Genomic DNA, 22,148 nt, shown 5'->3' with positions numbered 1-22,148 from the left:
ATAGAATAACGAAGTTTTATATAATTTACTATAAAACGATTACAATAAAGTGGCAGGCAAACGGGCAACAAGCTGCGCCGCAACCCCCTTTTGAATAGCAAAGCCAATCCTGCTAAAAACAAAGCTTTGGGACCTATAAGCTGAAGAGGTTCCGTGTACGACGCGCTGAACTCTACTAAAAAATTTCACACCCTCTGGAGCCAGAAAACCAAATGTATAAAAGGCAAATGGTAGAAAGACATGTTGATTATCTAAACAAGCTTTCTCGTGTTTAACAACTTTGCCCGATTCAGCCTTCAACGCAGTCTGACCCACAACAAACACACGGTCCCTGAGCCCAACAAGAGGAGACTCCTGTAAGATCCACACAGGCGTGTTCCCCCCCTGCCGGAGACTCCTGTAAGATCCACACAGGCGTGTTCCCCCCCTGCCCACCCGAACACAAGAATATCAGCTGATCGTAAAGTAAACCTCCCTTCAAGAGGATCCGTGAGAAAGTTAACAGGGGCCTCCAGAAATCCCTGCCCGTTTAAGAACATCACACAGAACATCCCTAACCAGATCATGTCTGTATTTAAAGCCAGGCAATTCTTTGCAATGCACCGCATGGTCACCAAAAGAATCCAAACAGACCATGCGACAAATTGGGCAAGGTTCATCCGTCGGGAACATAGGGATCATTAACCGGTACTAAAGGATAGCCCGATACTCCAAACCCGACATACGTTGGCCTAATCCTTCAATGGGGATGGCCGTTAGAAAATCCTGAGCCCGAGGACCCCGAAGGCATTCAAACACCGCCTTTTAGCGAAGGGATAGATCAAACTTCACTTCTAAACTCTTGACGATTCCACTAAATAAGGCACTCGCCACAACATGTTGGGCTTTAGGGGGGGCGGTGTCCTTATTAGAGAACCCGCTAAGATCAAAATCTGGAAGTGAAGTACGTAAACGATCCATCGCACACCCATAATCAGAGTCCAACCCATAAATATCACAACCCCGAAGAATATGGTCTTGCAAACACCACGACTGTGCTCTCGAAGCCACAAAAGCATATGTAGATACATCCTCGGCCGAACAGAGACCCAACCCCCCATAACGGGTCGGAAGTGATGCCAACCTCCATTGGAGATCCCCAAAGAACGGACCTCCACAAACCACGATGTCCTCAATCGCCCTTCGAAGACCATTGTCAAATATAGAAACAGCTTCCCCCACATACATAGGATGGCACGTTCTCAAACCGAACAAAAGCTTGGCGACTCCCATACATGAGCGAAGCAAAAGAAGCTCGCATTGAGGATCCCGAAGTCTTGGGAGACAGCTCATCAGTTCCACAGCGCTAGATGCCCTTTTCATAGCCAAACTGCTGATAAACCCCGCATCCTGGCTTACAGCACCACCAAGGAGTTTCACGCCAATCACCGGCCTTCCAATCCCGCAAGGGAACAACCCCTCCTGTGCCTTCACCCCATTGCATGTTGGCCAAAATGACTCTGTTTTCTTAACGTTTAATTTAAGACTCAAACGAGGCCCCTCAGACCTGATAATATCTAATGCTTTGGCTACCTCTCTGGTATCCCCGATAATCGTGCCATCATCCAAGTACCAAGCATGAAAGAGAAGCTTGCACCGATCTCTGATTTGGTGAACAAGTGGGTGCAAAGCTAAGGCAAAAAGGAGAGGCCCAAGAGGGTCCCCCTGTTGAACCCATGGTGGATTTAATGAAAGTATCACCCACATATAACCTAGCCGACTGCCCATATAAAAAATCCACCCAAAGAGAAATTGAAGGGCATCGACTCCGGACCTCATGTTGAAGGGTCGTCCTATCTACTAAGTTGAAGGCATTGGAGAAATCAACAGTAAGCATAGCCAATTACCCATCCGAATGAAACTGATTTAGAAACCTATTCGCGCTATGAAGCACGGCCTCTGCCCCACTGGAGACTCCCACCCCAAATTGAAAGTCACCGAGGTATTTAGCCATCTCTTTCCCGACACCCCTCATAGCCACCTTAGAGACCAACCACCTCCAAATGGCCCCAACGGCAATAGGTCTAATCCCATTGTCCGGTTTAAGCAACGACGTAAGTGGGGCAGACGCGACAAACTCTGCCAACACCTTAGGACACCTTCCCCCCAAAAATAAATTAACTACCGCAGAGATAGCCTTGAGCAAACCATCCGCAATCGGAGACCCCTCTCCACACAACGCATCTAAAATGTGTTGGGCTCGCAAACCGTCCCGCCCACACGAAGTCCCTTTAGGGAAAGACATAATGCACCCAAGCACACTATCAACGTCCACGACAAGGGGAGACTCAGAAAGCAAGGAAGCAGGCATAATCGAAGGTGCCATGATGGGATGCTTAGACAACAAAGCGTTCAAAGTATCCTTACCGAAAGGTGCAACCCCTGAAGAGCATAATACCTTGACCGCAGCAGTGAAATGCCCGTCCGCAACTTTTCGCAAACATTGTTTAACATTGGCGCTCAACCCGGCGTTGTCAGACTCGGGTACAAACGCATCACCACCCGAGGCATCTCCTAGGGGTTGGTTAAAAAGCGATATAAGGAGCTCATAGAAACCGTCACGGTCACCCCAAGCGGATAGCGACCGTTGAATAATTCGGCATTGCTTAGACTTTCTATTGCCAGACCTGCGTTGCTGACGATTAGAAGGTCTGAAAACCCGTAAGGTGCAACGTGGTAACAACAGTTTCACCCACGCCTCAACAGACTCTGGCATAGCCGCCACCTTACCCAGAGCACCCACTAAGGCTTGGGAAAAAGCCATACGACAACTATGAGTAATGTTTTTAACAGTCGTAATAGGAAGAGTGAAGACACGCTCAAGGAGAGCTACATCCACCTCCACCCTTCCCACCGCGACAACTTCCCTCCCAACATGTGGCTTCGCAATCCCCACTATATATTCCTCCACATCTCCCGTGACACACTTGTACCAGACCGACCCGTCATCATGATGGCACCCCCGACGGAGAGCATGTGACTCCATACACGCTCCACACATCCACCTACGCGAGACCTTTAAAGCCTCACCATCCGAAATAAACAAATCCAAATTTGTCGAGATCGCCTCCCGTAAGGTCTCTTTCTTGTCATCCGATGACAAATGAAGCCGCTTAATATGTGCGGCCAATCAAACCCCCTTGGACCCCGGTAATCCATCCGGACAACAGTGGAAGCCTCTAAATGGACACGGCCAAACAACCTCCTCAATAGCCCTGGTCACACCACCCCTGACCCACAAAACACCCCGGTAGCCACGTACCACACCAAGAAAAATAATAATAAAACAAAACTCGAGTTGAGTTTGAGGAATGAACACCCGAACCAAAGAGGAAGGAGGAGAGCAACCACCCGTTGCCCTCCCCTCCTCAAAACACCAAAAACAAAGATTATTTCATTGAGGCATTTTGTCGAACACCTGGCGGGCAAACTATTTTCTTCAAAATTTTAGTTGATCTTCCTTTTCGAATGTACAAAGTGAAAATGGGATTTGGGTTATTTTAGTTGAATAAACTCTTCCTGTTAAAGATTTAACAGTCAATAGCTCAAACCCATCTTTTTATATCTTTTAGAGAGAGAAAGTATTTAAAAAAGAGTGTGTGAAAGAAAAATCCCATTTTTGGGTGATCTACCAGCAAAGATCATCCCTAAGATCTAGTTGTCTGATCGACCTCAAATTTTTACAAAAACTTCACAACATATAAATGAATATTTTCATCGTTCAGATCTTGGATCCAAGTTATGAAAGTTGGGTTTTTATCACATAAGCCATAACAGTGAAAAAACAAGTTTTCCGTCAACTGTTTGGGCTTTCAGGCGACAATTGCTGCAATTTTCGGTGATGGCGTGCATAGGGGTTCTTAGATTGCATCAAGACGGTTTAGTGACCACTTAAATTACCTAAATCGGAGCTCGTTTGATATAGTTTTGGGTATTCAAGTGTTTTTGAACACAATGTCAAAGGGTACGTTTTCTATAAAAGGAGATTCATTTCAGGACCAACTCCGTAAATTTAAAAAGGCCAAAGGCGAAAAATATTTTGGGCATTAAGTAAAAAGAGTATCTCGTTGTGTTTAAATTGTTTAATTTTTAAATGGACTTACATGGTTATGATTTGGGTTGTTTAAAAACTTTTACATAAAAATAGGCTTAAACATGTTTCAAATGATAATAGAATCCACTGTTAGGATCGGAGTCACACACAAACACGAATACAAAAGTAAAACCGAAAGAATAAACGAAAGAGACACAAGGATTTAAGTGGTTCGGTCACGGTGTATGATCTACGTCCACTGTCGATAACTAGGGTTTTCTTATTATTGAGTGATACCAACTTACAAGTACAGGAGATAATATATAGACTAGACAATTAGGGTTTAACCCTTTAACTAAACTGGGCCTGATTAGAGCTTTTTGGGCTTGGCCAAAACTCAAACAGCTTAATCTCCTAATTCTGTCTATTCGTCTAAACCGGACCCGACCCATGATGGATCGGAGACCACAACATAACAATCTCCCACTTGGGCTTCGAGACATCTTCTCTAAACCACCACTTGGATGCGTCAAACATTTCAACCTGCTCCCATTTGGAGACGTAAAATGTCTTCACCTGCATTGCCTTGTACATGTAAAATAAAACCCATCTGGTTTTGCACCTCCTAGTTACCCTTCGCCTTCTCAACATTATTCCTGAAGGCCTGCTGAAGCTCTGCACAGCTTCAGCTTATCCAGCATCACCGGCTTGGTGAACATATCTGCTGGATTCTTAGCACCTGAGATATTTTTCAAACTGAAAACACCATCACTGATCTAATCTCTGACAAAGTGATATCTTTTCCCGATGTGCTTAGTCTTCGAATGATAGACTGGATTCTTCGCAAGTTTCACTGCACTCTCATTGTCACAATATAAGAAGAACTCTGCCTGTTTCTTTCCCAACTCTTCAAGAAAAGTTCTCAACCATACTAATTCTTTACTTGCTTCGGCTGCTGCCATATATTCTGCCTCAGTGGTTGATAAAGCAACACTTTTCTGAAGTCTGGACATCCAACATACTGTTGTTCCCCCAACTGTGAAAACATAACCAGTAGTGCTTTTAAACGTCTTCTTACATCCACCCAGATCAGCATCTGAATAACCCCTGAGAATTGTATCCTTCCCCTTAAAACATAACCCCAAACTGGAAGTACCCTTTAAGTATCTGAGTAACCATTTCACCGCTTCCCAATGTTCCTTTCCCGGATCCGACATAAAACGACTAACTACCCCGACAGCATGAGCAATGTCTGGCCGTGTACAAACCATGGCGTACATGAGACTGCCAACAGCAGATGCATACGGAACTTTAGCCATCTCTGTTCTTTATTCCTCTGTTCTGGGAGACTGGTCTTTGGTAAGTTTGAAATGACTTCCCAAAGGTGTGTTTCTCGGTTTAGTCTTCTCATCATTCATCCTGAATCTTTCTAACACTTTCCCTATGTATTTCTCTTGGGATAGTGTTATGGAGCCATCTTTCTTTCTGGATATACTCATCCCCAAAATCTGTTTGGCTGGACCAAGATCTTTCATCTCAAATTCATCAGACAACTGTTTCTTCAACTTGCGAATCTCCTTCATATAAGATCCTGCAATTAACATATCATCTACATAAAGAAGTAGAATGATATATGAGCCTTTAAACTTCTTTAAGTAGCAGCAATGGTCGGCCTCGCATTTCTTGTACCCAGTTCTCACCATAAAATCATCAAACTTTAGGTACCATCGCCTAGGTGCCTGCTTCAGACCATACAAGCTTTTCTTCAATTTGCAGACCCATTTTTCTTTCCCGGCAACCTGAAATCCCTCAGGTTGTGCCATATAGATCTCCTCGTCAAGATCACCATGTAAAAATGCTGTCTTAACATCTAATTGCTCTAGATGTAAATTTTCAGCAGCAACAATACTTAAGATCAATCTGATGGTGGTCATCTTCACAACTGGAGAGAATATTTCATTATAATCAATTCCCTTCTTTTGCTGGAAACCCTTGACCACTAAACGAGCTTTGTATCGTTTAGACCCATCATGTTCTTCCTTGACTCTATAGACCCATTTATTCTGTAGAACTCTTTTATCTGGTGGAAACTTGGTTAAAACCCATGTCTGGTTTTTACTCAAAGAGTTCATCTCCTCCTTCATAGCATGCTCCCACTTGAGCGAATCTTTCAACTTAAGTGCTTCATAATAACTCTCTGGCTCACCATTTTCAGTTAAAAGGAGATAATTAACTGAAGGTTTGTAACGTACCGGCTGTTTAGAAACTCTGGTGGACCTCCTAACCCAGTGCTGAGGCGGGTCAGGTTCTTGTGGAGACTGTTCATCCTCAGACTCTGAACTCCCACTGTCAGAGACTCCCTCTGACTCTTCATTTCCACCAATATCATCATCTTCAAATTCAGGAACTGTGGTTTCTTCAGTTTCTGTCTCGGGTTCGGTAGCTGACTCAACTGTCTTTTTCTGAGCATCAATTTCATATTCAACCTGCTCTTTCTGAACCCTTGATTTTGAAGTGTTTCTATCTTTGTATAACTCAGCCTCATTAAAAGTTGCATGCTTGCTTCTGCCTACTTTTCTGCTTTCTAAATCCCAAAGCCTGTAGCCCATTTCGTTTGACCCATATCCAATGAAAACATATTTTTTAGCTTTAGCATCAAGCTTGTCATTTTTCACTAGATCATATGCGCTACACCCAAAGACTTTCAAATGCTTATAATCTGCAGCTTTACCTTTCCACTCTTCTTCTGGTGTCTTGAAACCCAACGGTACTGACAATCCCCGGTTAATTAAATAAGCTGCAGTGTTAACTGCATCTGCCCAGAACGTCTTTGGAAGCCCGGCATTAAGTCTCATACTTCTTGCCCTTTCATTTAACGTCCTGTTCATTCGTTCTGCCACTCCATTTTGTTGAGGAGTGCCATGGACTGTAAAGATCATCCGAATACCGTACTCTTCACAATAATCACAGAATTCTTTGCTAACGTATTCACCACCGTTATCCGACTTCAAGCATTTCACCTTCAAATCAGTTTCCAATTCAACAGCAGTTTTCCATTTTTTAAAAGTATCAAAAACATCAGATTTATTTTTAAGAAAGTAAACCCATACCTTGCGTGTCGAATCATCAATGAAGGTGACATAATAGTGCGATCCTCCCAAAGAAGAGACTGAAGTTGGTCCATAGACATCAGAGTGAATAAGCTCCAATTTCTGAGCTTTCGGTTGTTTTCCGGTCTTCACAAAAGATACTTTCTTCTTTTTACCGAAAACACATGGTTCACAAAATTCAGATTCAACCTTCTTCAGTTCTGGAATTTTTCCTCTAGCAACGAGCATTTTCATCCCTTTTTCACTCATGTGGCCGAGTCGTTGGTGCCACAAACTAGACTGACTCGGTCCACTGGTCACTGCATTTACCCCATCAGCTGGAATTTCAACCATGTATAAAGTGCCCTTCTTTTTACCTCTGGCGATCACAAGATTCCCTTTCACAACTTTCCATTTACCCCCACCAAACATAACATCATATCATTGGTCATCTAACTGCCCAACAGAAATTAGCTTTCTTCTAAGGCTAGGAACGACCCGAACATCCTTTAGAGTCCATGAGGTGCCAAATGAAGTTTTTAGTTCAATATCCCCCATCCCCGTGATATCAACAGCATGATTATTAGCCAAACGAACTTTACCAAAATTACCTGTTCGGAGATTCTTCATCTTCTTCGTGCTATAAGTGGCATGAAAAGATGCACCATAATCCATAATCCATGAATCTGTTGATTCTTCAACACAGCAGATAAGAGTCTCTTCTGAACCTTCTGAATCATCTGAACCGGTGGCCAGATTAACTTCCTTCTTAGATTCTTTCTTTTCTTTTGAAATTGAGGGGTTAGGGCATTGGTTTCTGAAATGCCCAATTTCTTTGCAATTCCAACACTCAATGTCTTTTCTGGGCTTTGACCGACTTCTTCTTCTAGACTTTGACCTACCCCTGCCATTACCTTTCTTTCTTCTCCTACCTCTCCCTTCGGTGCTCAATATAGAACTAGATGTCTCACCAGAATTCCTTCTTCTTATGTCCTCCCCTAAAATCAAATCCCGGACTCCTTCAAAAGTAAGCTTAGTATTCCCAGAAGAACTACTAACTGCAGTAACAGTCCCTGACCAACTTTCGGGTAACGAGGATAACAAGAGTAACGCTTGAACTTCATCATCAAACTTGATATCAACAGAAGACAAACGAGAAATAATAGTGTTGAAGTCATTAACATGAGAGGTAACAGATGCCCCTTCCTTCATTCTGGTGTTAACTAGCTGTCTAATCAGAAATACCTTGTTTGATGCAGAAGGCTTTTCATACATATTTGACAAGGCTTTCATAAGACCATACGTGGTAGTTTCATTTACAATATTGAATGCCACATTCTTAGCTAGTGAGAGTCTAATAACAGCTATGGCTTTTCTGTCAAGTACCTTCCACTCATCATCTTTCATACTTTCCGGTTTCCTCTCTTCTAGTGCTTCCATTAAGTCTTTCTGACATAGCAAATCCTCAATTTACATTTTCCACCATCCAAAATCCTGACCATCAAACTTCTCAATCTTGATCTTTCCGTCCTCAGCCATTATCCAAACTGAGTTTTGATTACAGCAAACAACCAAACTACCCAAGGAATAAAAGGACTGGAAACTGATCAGAAAAAATGAACCAGCAGCTGCGGAACCCTAATCAGCGGCGGCGGAACTGTAGCAGCGGCAGCGGTACTGTAGCAGCGGAGCAGCGGCGGCGGAACTGTGTGTATAATCGAGAACCAGGCTCTGATGCCAATTGTTTGGATCGGAGTCACACACAAACACGAATACAAAAGTAAAACCGAAAGAATAAACGAAAAAGACACAAGGATTTAAGTGGTTCGGTCACGGTGTATGACCTACGTCCACTGTCGATAACTAGGGTTTTCTTATTATTGAGTGATACCAACTTACAAGTACAGGAGAGAATATATAGACTAGACAATTAAGGTTTAACCCTTTAACTAAAATGGGCCTGATTAGAGCTTTTTGGGCTTGGCCAAAACTCAAACAGCTTAATCTCCTAATTCTGTCTATTCGTCTAAACCGGACCCGACCCATGATGGATCGGAGACCACAACATAACATCCACAACCTTTCGGTTGGGAGCCATATCCCTTTGCCACTCCACCAAGCTAGTTGTTATGTAATTGAGTTTAAAAATTAAATATACACATACTGTTTTTTATAAAAATACATATAGTTTTTTTATAAAAATAAAAAAATAAAAAAATTCGTCCTAGCGAGATGTTGGCCCAGGGGACGTCGACCACCCAACCCCCTTAGGGCCGGCCCTGATTCATTTGATATCGGATTGTCTAGAAAGTTGGAAGGATGATAGATCGGGTCACGATTAACGAGTTAGTTAGTTTGGTTCGTGTTAAACAAGTAAAGTTATGTTCGTAAAGGATGGGTAAATGAAGTCAATTATAAAGAAATTTAGTATACCCCTAGAACAGGATGAAACGCTCGCTAAAGTCACAAACTTTATAATAAGCGAGTTATTTGGACACAAAAGAGTACTCCTTGCCAATGGGAATAATCTTATTTAATATCGATGTTTAAATGTTTATTCAGACACAAAAGAGTCACGTGTCAAATGTTTAATATCGATCATTTATCAAAAAGAAGGAAACGTTATAACTCATTCAGCATGTAGCTAACTTTTAGTATGCATGTATGTATTGTTAACGACATACCACCGAATTACCGAAAAAACGTTCTGGCTGCAAACATCTTTCTGTTAGCGGCTCAGATAGAACACACAATGGTGGTGGTGGAGCCGCTGAAAATCGACAGTGACAGCGGCTGTTAGGGTTCCGGCCGTGGAACCAGTATTCCGGCGACGAAGTGCATTAACGATGGACGCATTATTGCTTATACTCAGGCAAAACGTTTAGCCGTGCATGCACTCACCATCATATGTTCTTATTTGTTAATGCCACTATAATCCATTATCCATCATTACTTTTCTAATATTTTTTAGATAATCTTTAAATGTATTAATACTTAATATGTTTTCAGAGTGTTGGGCAGCAGAAGAAATGAGAGTAAAACTTGGGAAACAAGTTGGTTATACTATTTGCTGTGAAGATGTGACAAATCCAGTAAGACTTAATTTGATGTTCAAATAATTTTAACATGTATAAACTATTAAAAAAGGTAAAATTAATTATATTATAATGTTATGAATTCAGGACTTTACAAAGATCAAATTTCTCACAAATGAAGTATTATAAGGGAAATGATGGATGATCCTCTCCTTATCAAGTCCAGGTGTTGGTTATGATTTCTGTTTTTTGGTTCATTGTTACTTATTTATTAACTATCAAAATAATTAGCTTGTAGTTTATTTCAGTGTGATTAGGGTAGGAGAAACTCATGAAAGATCTTTGTCAATAGACGTACTGTTTCTAATTATTGATTTCTTAGATACAGCGATTTACGCCCAAGTTCCGCCTTATTAGCCATAATTGAAGCAAAATCAATGGCTGCATTTTCCAATTATATTACAATTTCGTTCATGTTGGTGGAAATGTGGATATTCACCCAGGTTGAAGTTTCTAAAAACTATAACATGCTATTTACTGTATTCTTTAAAAGATTATATAATATATCACTATGTTTGGTTTCAATTCTTTTTATTGTGAATTCAAGTACTAAACAGCCATTTTTAAAGTTCTTCAAGCTGCAATAAAGTAGTCCATTGAGTTTTTAAAAAATATATGTCGAATGCAAGCCCAGTATAGGGGTGTACATAAAACCAATATAAGCAACCGAAGCCAAACTAACCGAGCTGAAAAAACCGAACACAACCAACAACCGACAACATTTTTTAGTGTTTTTTTTTTTTTTGCAAAACAGATGTTTTCGGTTCAGGTTTGGTTAACGATATATTTATAACCAAATTAACCGAAACAATTCATTGCACAAAACCTTTTTATTAATAAAAAAGTCAACATCAAGATCTATAACCATGTTACTCTTACGAACTTAGTATATATCAAAGCCCGCTGCCTATTACGACACCATGGATCTGTAGTTGTTCAAAGAGCTTTATAGGTTCATTATATGTTCATATGTTTAATAAGTGATTAGAACTTTCATGTCATTATAAGCTTTATTTTTATTTATTATTTTTTAAACTGTGTCAAATGCAAAATTTTACAGAATGAAGTAAAAGATGACTCAAAGGCCCAACCACATGATGACACAAAAGCTACTTTAGCTCCAAAGGTATATTAAGTTGTTTTATTATTATTATTATTATTATTATTACTATTACTATTACTATTACTATTACTATTACTATTACTATTGTTGTTCTTATTTTTGTTTGACTCAGATAAGTCAAGAGGAGTCATGGTTATCCTTTGACAAAGATGCTAGGTATGCCTTTAATTGGTTTTTATTGTAGGGTTATTTCTTGAAATTTATGAACATTATATAGATATATTGATCATCAGCAGTTGCAACACTGATGATGGCATTATGGATTTGCCACACTTATATCAAAACATTTACTGTTTGTACTTAGTTTAGCTTGACATGATAGCACCCTTGTCCTCTTGTGCTTTAGTTAAAAATAACCATTCATTGAAAAATTGTTAAGCAGTGTGCAGCGTGGTACAGTGCTCCTGTTTTATCATTCAAACCTTATGTCTTATATTTGATAGTTTTTGATATCTTCCTCTACCTTTAAAAGCTTTATTAGAAATCTTTCTTTGAAAGCTTATGATATTATCTAGGGTTTCAAGGATGTGTTTCTTCCGGTATTTCAAAAATCAAAATTTCAAACCTAATAACAAAACCCGATTTTCTGTCCGCTGTCATTTGAGCCCAGTTAAAAGATTCGATAAACGGTTCTTAGCTTATAATGACAAATTGTTTAAAGCATTATTGGAGTTTGTTTTTAATAGTTATTATATTTTATGATTGTTATCTATATCTATATCTATCTTATTACATTATAATACATATAGGCAAAACCTTTCATCTCCTATCTTCTCTCCATAAGACGCCTTAATATTAATTATTTGTTCACTTCTGTTACGTTCAATCCTCCGGCGACATTACTCCTCTTTCAGTTATGCAACATCAATACCTAACCGACGCATTATTCAATACCTTGCGTTCTTCCTACCATCACCAAAATCAATCAAATCGCAACAACGACTGCAAATCAACCGCAGCTTCTCGGGTGCAGATCGTAATCAATTGCAGGTACTCGTTTTGTTCATGTTATTTGTTTATTTAAAAGGTCCATCTCTGTAACATTGTAATTTGAGGGATTTTTAATTTGTTGATAACGTAATATATATACACTTCATTTGGATTTAGTTAACCTATGGATGTATGTATCGATCTCAATTCCTCCTTTAATTGTCATTTATTATCATATTATTATTGATTAAATTTGAACACGGTCATATATTATTATTCCAAACCTAAAAAACAAAATCAAACCACTTATATAGAGAGAGGATACCTGAGGATTTGTTCGTCATGTTATCAAGTTCCTGAAATTGAATTACAAGCTGGTTTAAAACCCTAACAGTACAGAAATACGAGAGGCTGCTTCCGGTGAGACCCCCGGCTCAATATTATTATATATTATTACTAGGTTATAAACCCGTATGATACACGAGATTAGGTACAAAAAAAACTTAACTTAACAGCACCAATTATGTTTAAAATACATTGGCAAAAACAAACTATCAACAAACTTGAAATTAGCAAAATGCAAAAATGGCCGTTGCCGGTGCAAAATAGACATTGCGGGAAAAATGACACCATATCTAATACTATCCGCATGCGAAATTAACCAATTCAAAACCAACATAAAAAGGAAAATACATTATATAAACAAGTTAATCAAAACCATTGCTCAAATATCACTACCCCTATATTTGTTTTGGTAAATGAATGTCTTCCCTTGTTAACAAAATCAATTTTATCAATATTTTGATTGATATATGTTAGTTAAAGAATGCCAAGACCATATATTAAATAAAAAAAAGTGAAATCTTATTGATATTGTAAGGCATTTATAAATAAGAACAAATGGGTGATGTTAAAGTTTTCTGAAAGACTTTAATTTTGCTTTATTTACAATCTTTTCAACCGAAAAATTAAACTTAAATAATTCAAACTTTCATCTGTTGACCAATATAACATTGACTTACAACATTTTTATCATCGCTCCCAACTTTTTAACCATTTTTGAATGGATGCTTGTCTTGATGGTAATAAATAAATATAAATAAATAAAGGAAAGATGGTCATCTCAAATGGCCATTTATTATGTTATCTCAAATGACCATTTATTATGCTTACTGTTAACATGTATGATGAATAGAAGGTTTAAGGATGTCTTCTAATAACTTTGAGTGCCTTTATGAATAGAAATACGGGTACAATGTTATCAGTTTTAATTGAGGTATGTCGAGTAGTACTTGGTTGGCTCGTTATGATTGTTATATATATGTGGGATGTATATAACACAATAGGTAAAAGTGTATATAAATAGTAACATACTCCTATAAGCTTGTGAGACTCGTCAAGTTTGACATGTCAAACTCAGGTCCTTTAAGCTTGTGAGACTCGTCAAGTTTGACATGTCAAACTCAGGTTGAGCTCATTTATTTAGTGAGTTGCGCTATAATTTCGGACTCAAATTTAAGCTTGTTTATTAAAGGAGGTCCAAATAAGCTCAAATTCATAATCTTGTTTAAGTTCAACTTTCAAATTTTTAACAGGCCAATCTTAAGTAAGTGCTATGGTTCATTTACATCCCATGTTCTTTTCCAACAAAGTTGGTGACATATTCGTTAATTAAGGACAGGTAATATAATGTTTAATAAGTCGATCTTAAGTAGCTCGTAGCGGTTTGATTCATACAAACACCCCCTAGCATCCTTTTTTGAACAAATGGATGGCAAAATTGGTAGGTTCGGATCAAGTTAATTTTTTTTGTTATGGACCAATTGGCTCGTATCTAATTATCGGGTATATATATACACACACACACTTTTTAGTCATTTAATTGCTAAAGATGTTGGTGACGCCATACAAGGGACTTACATTGTCTAATGAGATCGTGGTTGCTTTATTTCAATTTATGTAGTCATAAGTTATGTATTTTAAATTATAGAAAGTTATAAAATGAAGAAGATACTATAACCTAAATTTCGGATTTATGTAATAAGGATAGAGGGTCCATTAATGTGGGGTTTCATTATCATCAACTTTGTTAATGGTGTAAGGTGTATGCAAATAGCATTGGCGTCTACCTTATGGTGTCGGGTTCGCATGACGCCAATCTTTTTTCGTGTTTTGTTTACAGAGTATATGATCATTGTTCATCAATATTGTTTGAAAGAAAATGTAACTATTTTAACCCAAAATAGACCCATGCAATTAAAGTTTAAAACCAAGTCGGTTAGCCAAGTCAGTTGTAGAGAATTTACTTGTTGAACAAGCTTGTTATTCTATATATAAATACCTACACTAGTGATCCATATCACAAACACTACGCACGATTTCCATAATCTAAATAGGTTTCCTATCATCATCGTATTAGGGTATCGAATTAAGGTTTCAGTAATGTCGGAAAGAAAGGTGGTGAATAAGTACTACCCACCCGATTTCGATCCCGCTAAAGTTCCTCGAAGGTCTAAGAAGAGCCAACATATTAAGGTTTGAATGATGCATCCTATGAGCATCAGGTGTGGCACTTGTGGCGACTATATTTACAAAGGTACAAAATTCAATTCTCGAAAAGAAAACGTCACTGGTGAGAAGTATCTTGGAATGATACAGATTTTTAGGCTTTATTTCAAGTGTAACAACTATTAATCCACCATGGACAAATAATTAACTAATAACCTTACACAAATAAGCTAAAAAAATCTTCTTCAAATAAGCTTACATAAACTAATAAGCATAAGCTTAAAAAGCTAAACCAAACATCAAGTTAAGCTTATTTTGTAAAAAAAAAAAAAGCTATGAGTTTTGTTAAAAAAAGCTAGGCCAAACACCCGTGGCAATTATAAGGTTGGCTTAGAGGTTGGCAAATAAACATTTTAACCCAAATGATATGAAAATTGAATAAAAAACAAACCAGTTTGAAACCGATTATGTACCGATTATGTAGAAGCTAGTTTGGAACCGGTTTGTTATTTTCTCCACCAAACCGGTTCCAAACTTGTTAACCGAACCGAAACCGACCATAACACAGGTCAAGAAACCGGTTTCAACCCGAACCGAAACCGACCATAAACCGGTTTTTGAGTTTTAAACCGGTTTATGCACCGCTAGGCTATATGTTGTGGTTAGGTTGGTTAGAACATCACGTCATTTCATTGTCATATCAATAGTAGAGCTTTAACTAACTCATTAGCTCGCATGTGACAGCTTAGGTAGACTTTAAATAAAAAAAACGTGATTGGGTTATACGGGGGTGGGCCCACCATTTTCCTGTTATCAAGTTTGTTACTTTGTTAGCGGCCACTCCATAACATCGGCTACGCCGGCGTTAAGGGTGTCCACATAAGCATTACGATGGCTTTCACGAAACCATAGAACGGGTCAACTTTGGTCCACGTACACAAATTAAACGACGGGTTAGAATTAGTCATTTTCTAAAACATTTAGCAACTTAAAAGTGGAGTTAAATGGGCAAGGAAATGTAAGACACAACCTCTGCCATGGTCGTCACACGAATGTGTAAAAGTTAAGTTTCCATATCCATACATATACAAAATACCTCATCACTCTCTACACCTGCGCCACTAATCCATTACCGCTACAAACATCATCAGGACCCAAAAAATACAGCCTGCTGTTACTTATCTATCACTCACACTCAAACTATTATACACCAAGTTCTTAAAAACATACATGGAATTTTACATTTTACTACACTTCTCTCTTTATATTTCGATTTGTACACATCATCTACGAGAAAAGAAAAGAAAATCTGGGTGATTGACCTGAAGATTTGTGAGCCAGTTGTCAGCCGCCTGCAAAAGATCAGTCAACAACAGGTGTTCATTGTTGACCCACATTGGTGCTTTTAGCTTGTATGAAGCAAGACCAAATGCCGGTAAAGAGATTTTCGAGATACCATCAGTTTCACCAGTTGCTTGCTCACATTGATTGCCTACAAAAGAACAATTATTCATAATAAATCATTCTATCTTGATGTTATTATGAGGGAGTTTGGATGTGTGAAACTTATAATGGCATTGAACGAATATAATAAGACAAACAGCTGTGATTAAACGAGCTGCTGGAGATATATGGCCCATGCGGCTAAGGATCGATAACAATACGCCCCTGTATGGGTCAATACGACCATATGGCTAGGTCAGTCAGTTATATGACAGTATAGGTGTCTGGACAACAACTATGCGCCAAATTTTGAGAAAATCCTGACTTGTGAGTGATATCTTGGTTTTAACCGCTCCTTCAACTAGAGCTAACTTCTGAGACTTTGGACTGTCTGAACACATAGAGTTTGAAATCATTTCAAGTAACTTGCTTAAACACGAGGTTAAGTGACATGTGTGAAGGAGCGTCTAAAACTAACCGTTTCAATGTAGAATCACATGAAAGTTTGATAGTTTTGAACCACATGGGATTATAGGTCTAGCGTGTTGTTTGTCAGTTGTCACTAATGGGGTTAAGTGACACATGTGATTCAATCTACACTCAGTTAGAGAAAGCTAACTGAGAGAAAGACTGAAAGCTAACTAAGAGAAAGATCGAAAGCTAAACATGAGAGAAAGATCGAATATGAGTCTTGCTTGGGATAATGTAAAATAATTTTACAAATAAACGAGATGACTTTAAATATTTTTTTAATATTTTTAGGGCGTGAAACATTCGCTATAAAACTCTGATTTAAAAGGTATCTAAAAACGAGGGTGTTACATCTAACATCCAAACATTAGAAACTGATTGAAATCAAAATCCAAACACAACTGTATAGAAAATTACAAACCTGTGATCGGTGTATGAAGAGAATGAAAGGTTAGAAAACAAGCATCAAGATCTTTCAATGTTGGTCCCATTGGAATCCGGTAAATTGGATACCTGTTACATCACCAAACAAAACCACCAAGTTAAAAATACTTCCACAAAAAAAATAAATAAATAAATAAACGAGTATCACGAATGTTGTACCAGGCAACAGATAGCCAACTAGAAGGTAACAAGTCGCAACTTCTCATACTTTTCAACTCGGGGTAGTAACAGGCGAGATCAAGTATCTACACCACAAAAGAAAATGTTACTTTAAAACCAGACAAATGGCATAACATCTTAAACTTTTGAAACAAAACCTTATCAGTCAAAGGCTCCCGACCCCAAGGTTGGCTGCGCTCCAGATACTCAAACGAGAGACAACTTTGAGGTTTCATAGATTCACCATCGTCGCTCGAGAAACCTTCTTGAAGGGCATGTTGGTAATTTAACGACAATTGATCTAACCGCTGAGAAAGTTGATCAAAATCACTGCTTACATCACTACTTGAGTCCCTGAACGAGTCGACATCACTGTCATCGCTGTCCTGCCTATCAAATAAAAAAGTTAATTAATATCTAACAAAAGACAAAATCGTAAGTATGATCAAAATAAAACGGTGCATTTTAATACCTTGATTTTGATGAGGACTTCAAAGGGTCAATGTATAATTGGATTCCAGACAAATAAGGGACATAATATTGAACAACACTATCGGTATCATTTAATAATAAAGGAACTCCGGCACCGTAAGCACTCCGCTCTTTAAAAGACTCCCACAAATCGCCAAGCACGAAGTATGGTTGATATTCATCACAAGTCCTCCACCCGCCCGTAGGCCTCTAGACAGAAAAAACAACCAAATACACAATTAACAATTGTGCATCTAATCATGCGGTGTGATACAACGCCTTTAGCTGTTGACCAGTATTTGAACAAATTAGACCATCGATTGCAACGTGTCATTACAAGTTTTTATAAAGTTGATTAAACAAAACCACAAACCATGATCAAATGAACAATCTACTAGATGAGGAAAATACCTTACATTTCATAATTAAGTGATTAAAAGTTAATATAACTATCTATAAGTAACCTTTTAGTATCTTGTTAAATACTTATTATAACTTGCACATGTTGAAACTAGGGGTGCAAACTATAAGAGCCACTCAAAATGGGATCGATAAAGCTCAAAACGAGCCGATACCAAGCCTAAAATAAAGTTTGTTTAGTTATCGAGCCCGAGCCTTGTGCGAGAAACTTGTATAAGGTTGTCAAGCCTTAACGAGCCAACTATGTTTTTAAGTTTTACCTCTTTTGGACTTCTATGTCTAAATTTCACACTGCACAGCCAAGCTCAAGCTGATCTTTGGCTTGTTTAAGGTGCTACAAGAGCTCGACTCGAGCTTAGGCTCGTTTAAGATTTTTCTCAAAATATATAAAAAAAACATATATAAATTAATTAAAAAATAATAAACACGCCGAGCCCGGGCGGAGCCCTTGCTTGAAAAAATGACACACGAACCGAGCCCGAGCTTTAAAAAAAGAGCTCGTAATCTATTGTAAGTCAAAACGAGACTCGGTTCAGCACGCTTACACCCTTAGTTGAAACCAGATTCAAGTATGCAATGCTTAAAAGTCAGTCATGATAATCACCATACAAGTTATGTGTAAGCATCATAATCAAACTATAATAACTATATAACCACAAACATATAAATCTGCATCAAATAATAATAGTAGTAGTAGTAGTAGTAGTAGTAGTAGTAGTAGTAGTAGTAATAATAAACCTTGTACTGAGAAGGAACAGAAGGTGTAACCGATTCCAAAAACCGTTCCAGGTTACAGACCGGCGGTTCAACCGGAATTAGTTTGGAAGTGACGTCACTTTGAATTTGACGGTTTATTGTTGTGGCTTTTGACGGAATATAAAACCTGTCATCTCCGTCACGACTCCGTCCAACCTGCAATCCAGCTCCTAACATGTTCCGTAAAACCCTAACAAATGAATGAAATGAAACGGTGACGTATTGATTTGATTTTGAAAGAAATATATAAATTATTTAGGGGAAATGGAAGGAGGATGGAAAACAAGAGAAGAGATGAAAGAAAGAAAGAAAACCAGTGTCTGAAATATTATTATTATTATTATTATTATTATTATTATTATTATTTTAAAGTGTTTTGTTGGGAGTCCTTTGTCTTTTGTGATTAGACAAAAATGAATGGTACTTGAGAGAAGTGATTCATGTTTTATAGGGTAAGTATATTTTATTAGGATGTGATCCTCCCACACCACCCCCACATGCCTATACGGCTCGTATAGGTCTATACGGCCGTATAGGGTACACATGCCTGACAATGGGATAAAAAAACAGCTTTTTGCAGCCTATACGACCGTATAGACATTAAATGTCTCGTATTGCATTCAGACAAAACCATAAAAGTTATACGGTCGTATAGAGCTATACGACCGTATAGAAAATAAAAGCTATACGGTTGTATAGGGCTATAAGACCGTATAGAAAATAAAAGCTATACGGTCGTATAGGGCTCTATATGAGCGTGTAGAAAACATTTGCAGGAAACATTCAGACTGTCTTAATCGCTGCCGGAAAACGATTTAAAGAAAAAACCTCGAATTCAGGGGGTGCATTTTTATTTTAATGTATGTTGACTAGATGTTAAAAAAACCTCAAATTTTTATTATATGTAAGCAACAAATATACCTAGACAGTCTTGAGCTTTTGACGAGCTAAACTTGAGCTCAACATTTAAACCCGTTAAGATAAATGAACTAAATACGACCCGTATAAATCACATATATTGTATATATGGTCATCATTTTTACAAAAAAAAAATCATATAAACAAGCCAAATACGACTTGTATAAATCACATATATTGTATATATGGTCATCATTTTAAAAAAAAATGTCTATACGGCCGTATAGGCCTATACAACCCGTATCGGCCTATACGAGGCACAATAAACGATTGCAGACAACCTCTGACACGATTCAGGTCCTATACGACCGTATAGCCCTATACGAGCCGTATAGGACAAAAAATGGTGTATGAAGATCCAGGGTGGTGTGGAAGGATCCCTTGCCATTTTATTTTATATGATTATTAACTAATGTAACTTTGTATGGTTAGCATGTTGGTAATGTGATCAAGTTACACATATTCATAATAGAAAATTAAACATGTTAAGACTCAAATGTTAATACTTAATACGATATGATATATATTGACCGTGTTCGGTTGATGAATTCGACTAGCAATCAAAACGATTATCATAGAACCAAAAAAATAAATGGTTTCGATTGTAAAATATAAACATTAAGCATTTTCGAGTCATACGATATGATCATTAATCATACATATACTTAAAACACTGATAACCTGGCAAATGTCACTAAAAGCTTGACCAAAAGAACTGATAATTGCACCTTAAGTCAAATGAAGAACACATGGAGATGGGTCATCCGTTTGTACACGTGTACGGATCATGTAAAAAAAGTTAGCTTTGTTTTTGATTGGTCCATTTGGAGTGACTAAATTGAGTGTCACGTGCACGTACGCGATCACACGACGACGTTTCTCCGTTTCACCTACCAACATACATGACCCACGAACCATCCCATTATTGCACTATGGTTATGTGTCAAATATGTATTTACATGATTAATAAAAGACATAACAATAAAAACAATATTTAAGTTTTTAATTTTTTATTCTTTATCTTAGATTTTAATATTGATTAAAGGGGTAGTAAAAAAGTTTCAAAAGTATTCCAATTAGGTCACTCAACTTTAAAAAACGTTTCAATTAGATCACTCAACATTCGTATTTTATTTAGGGATTACTCCATAGAATAGTAACCAACTTTGAAAGTTGTTCCAATCAAATCACTGATACAAAATTTTGTTCCAATCAAGTCCCGAACTTTCATTTTTGTTCTAATCCAAGATATTTTACCTGGATAGCAGGTAATCAATTTTTTTTTTAATTTTTCAATGTTTTTACTTTGCATAATAACTTTTAAAGGTTGCGAAAATTAGTAAAAATTCAAAATATAATTTTAAAATTTTGAAAATTTGCAAAAAAAAGTTCGGAAATTTGAGGTTCGGGTTAGAACGGGTCAAAACGGGTTTCGGGTCATTTTTTTTAACCAACGAATCACGTTACAACTCGTTTTAACAGCAAAAGTTCGTTTAAGTGATTTTTCAGTTCGTTTCAGCACCTAACAGCTCGTTTAAGAGATTTTTAAGTTTGTTTCAGCACGTAACAGCTCGTTTAAGCGATTTTTTAGTTCGTTTCAGCACGTAACAGCTCGTTTAAGCGATGTTTCAGTTTGTCTCAGCACCTAACAGCTCGTTTAAGCGATTTTTAAGTTCGTTTCAGCATCTAACAGCTCGTTTAAGCGATTTTTAAGTTCGTTTCAGCACCTAACATCTCGTTTAAGCGATTTTTAAGTTCGTTTAAGCACCTAACAGCTCGTTTAAGCATCTAACAGCTCGTTTAAGCGATTTTTGAGTTCGTTTCAGCACCTAACAGCTCGTTTAAAGCGATTTTTAAGTTCGTTTAAGCAACTAACAGCTCGTTTAAGCGGTTTTTAAGTTCGTTTTAGCACCTAACAGCTCGTTTAAGTGATTTTTCAGTTCGTTTCAGCACCTAAAAGCTCGTTTAAGAGATTTTTCAGTTCGTTTCAGCACCTAACAGCTCGTTTAAGAAATTTTTAAGTTCGTTTCAGCACGTAACAGCTCGTTTAAGCAATTTTTCAGTTAGTTTCATCACGTAACAGCTCGTTGAGGCGACGTTTCAGTTCGTTTCAGCACCTAACAGCTCGTTTAAGCAATTTTTAAGTTCGTCTCAGCACCTAACAGCTCGTTTAAGCGATTTTTAAGTTCGTTTCACCACCTCGTTTAAGCGGTTTTTAAGTTCGTTTCAGTTTTTTTTTGAACCAACGA

The 22,148-nt window shown here is 37.9% G+C and overlaps 1 protein-coding gene across 2 annotated transcripts; it reads right to left on the bottom strand.

Annotated features, from left to right (window-relative positions):
- Positions 1–15,488: 15,488 nt before the first annotated feature.
- On the bottom strand, positions 15,489–19,248 carry LOC143631035 (uncharacterized). 2 transcript variants are annotated; one of them, XM_077099898.1, is made up of 6 exons: positions 18,964–19,248; positions 17,807–18,015; positions 17,493–17,724; positions 17,335–17,420; positions 17,153–17,244; positions 15,489–16,309 (listed from the first exon to the last, which is right to left on the bottom strand). In XM_077099898.1, exons 1-6 carry the CDS (start codon positions 19,156–19,158, stop codon positions 16,101–16,103), a joined length of 1,023 nt encoding a protein of 340 aa, XP_076956013.1. In that variant the 5' UTR covers positions 19,159–19,248; the 3' UTR covers positions 15,489–16,100. The 2 variants fall into 2 exon arrangements, with proteins under 2 accessions (XP_076956013.1, XP_076956014.1); XM_077099899.1 differs by lacking the exon at positions 15,489–16,309 and adding an exon at positions 16,373–16,435 and having other exon boundaries at positions 17,107–17,244; positions 18,964–19,243.
- Between the last annotated feature and the right edge of the window lie 2,900 nt (positions 19,249–22,148).

Source organism: Bidens hawaiensis, unplaced genomic scaffold (assembly GCF_021521415.1).
Source record: "Bidens hawaiensis isolate Kalapana, Puna unplaced genomic scaffold, B.hawaiensis_p1.1 tig00005935_1, whole genome shotgun sequence".
Classification (NCBI taxonomy): domain Eukaryota; kingdom Viridiplantae; phylum Streptophyta; class Magnoliopsida; order Asterales; family Asteraceae; genus Bidens; species Bidens hawaiensis.
This window is presented reverse-complemented; position numbering and strand designations above follow the sequence as displayed.

Coding starts and splice junctions, on each gene's coding strand:
- LOC143631035 (XM_077099898.1), bottom strand. CDS start 19,158: ATGTTAGGAGCTGGATTGCAGGTTGGACGGAGTCGTGACGGAGATGAC. Junction 18,016..18,963: donor CTGTTCCTTCTCAGTACAAG/GTTTATTATTAC, acceptor TTTTCTGTCTAG/AGGCCTACGGGCGGGTGGAG. Junction 17,245..17,334: donor AGTTGGCTATCTGTTGCCTG/GTACAACATTCG, acceptor GTGATGTAACAG/GTATCCAATTTACCGGATTC.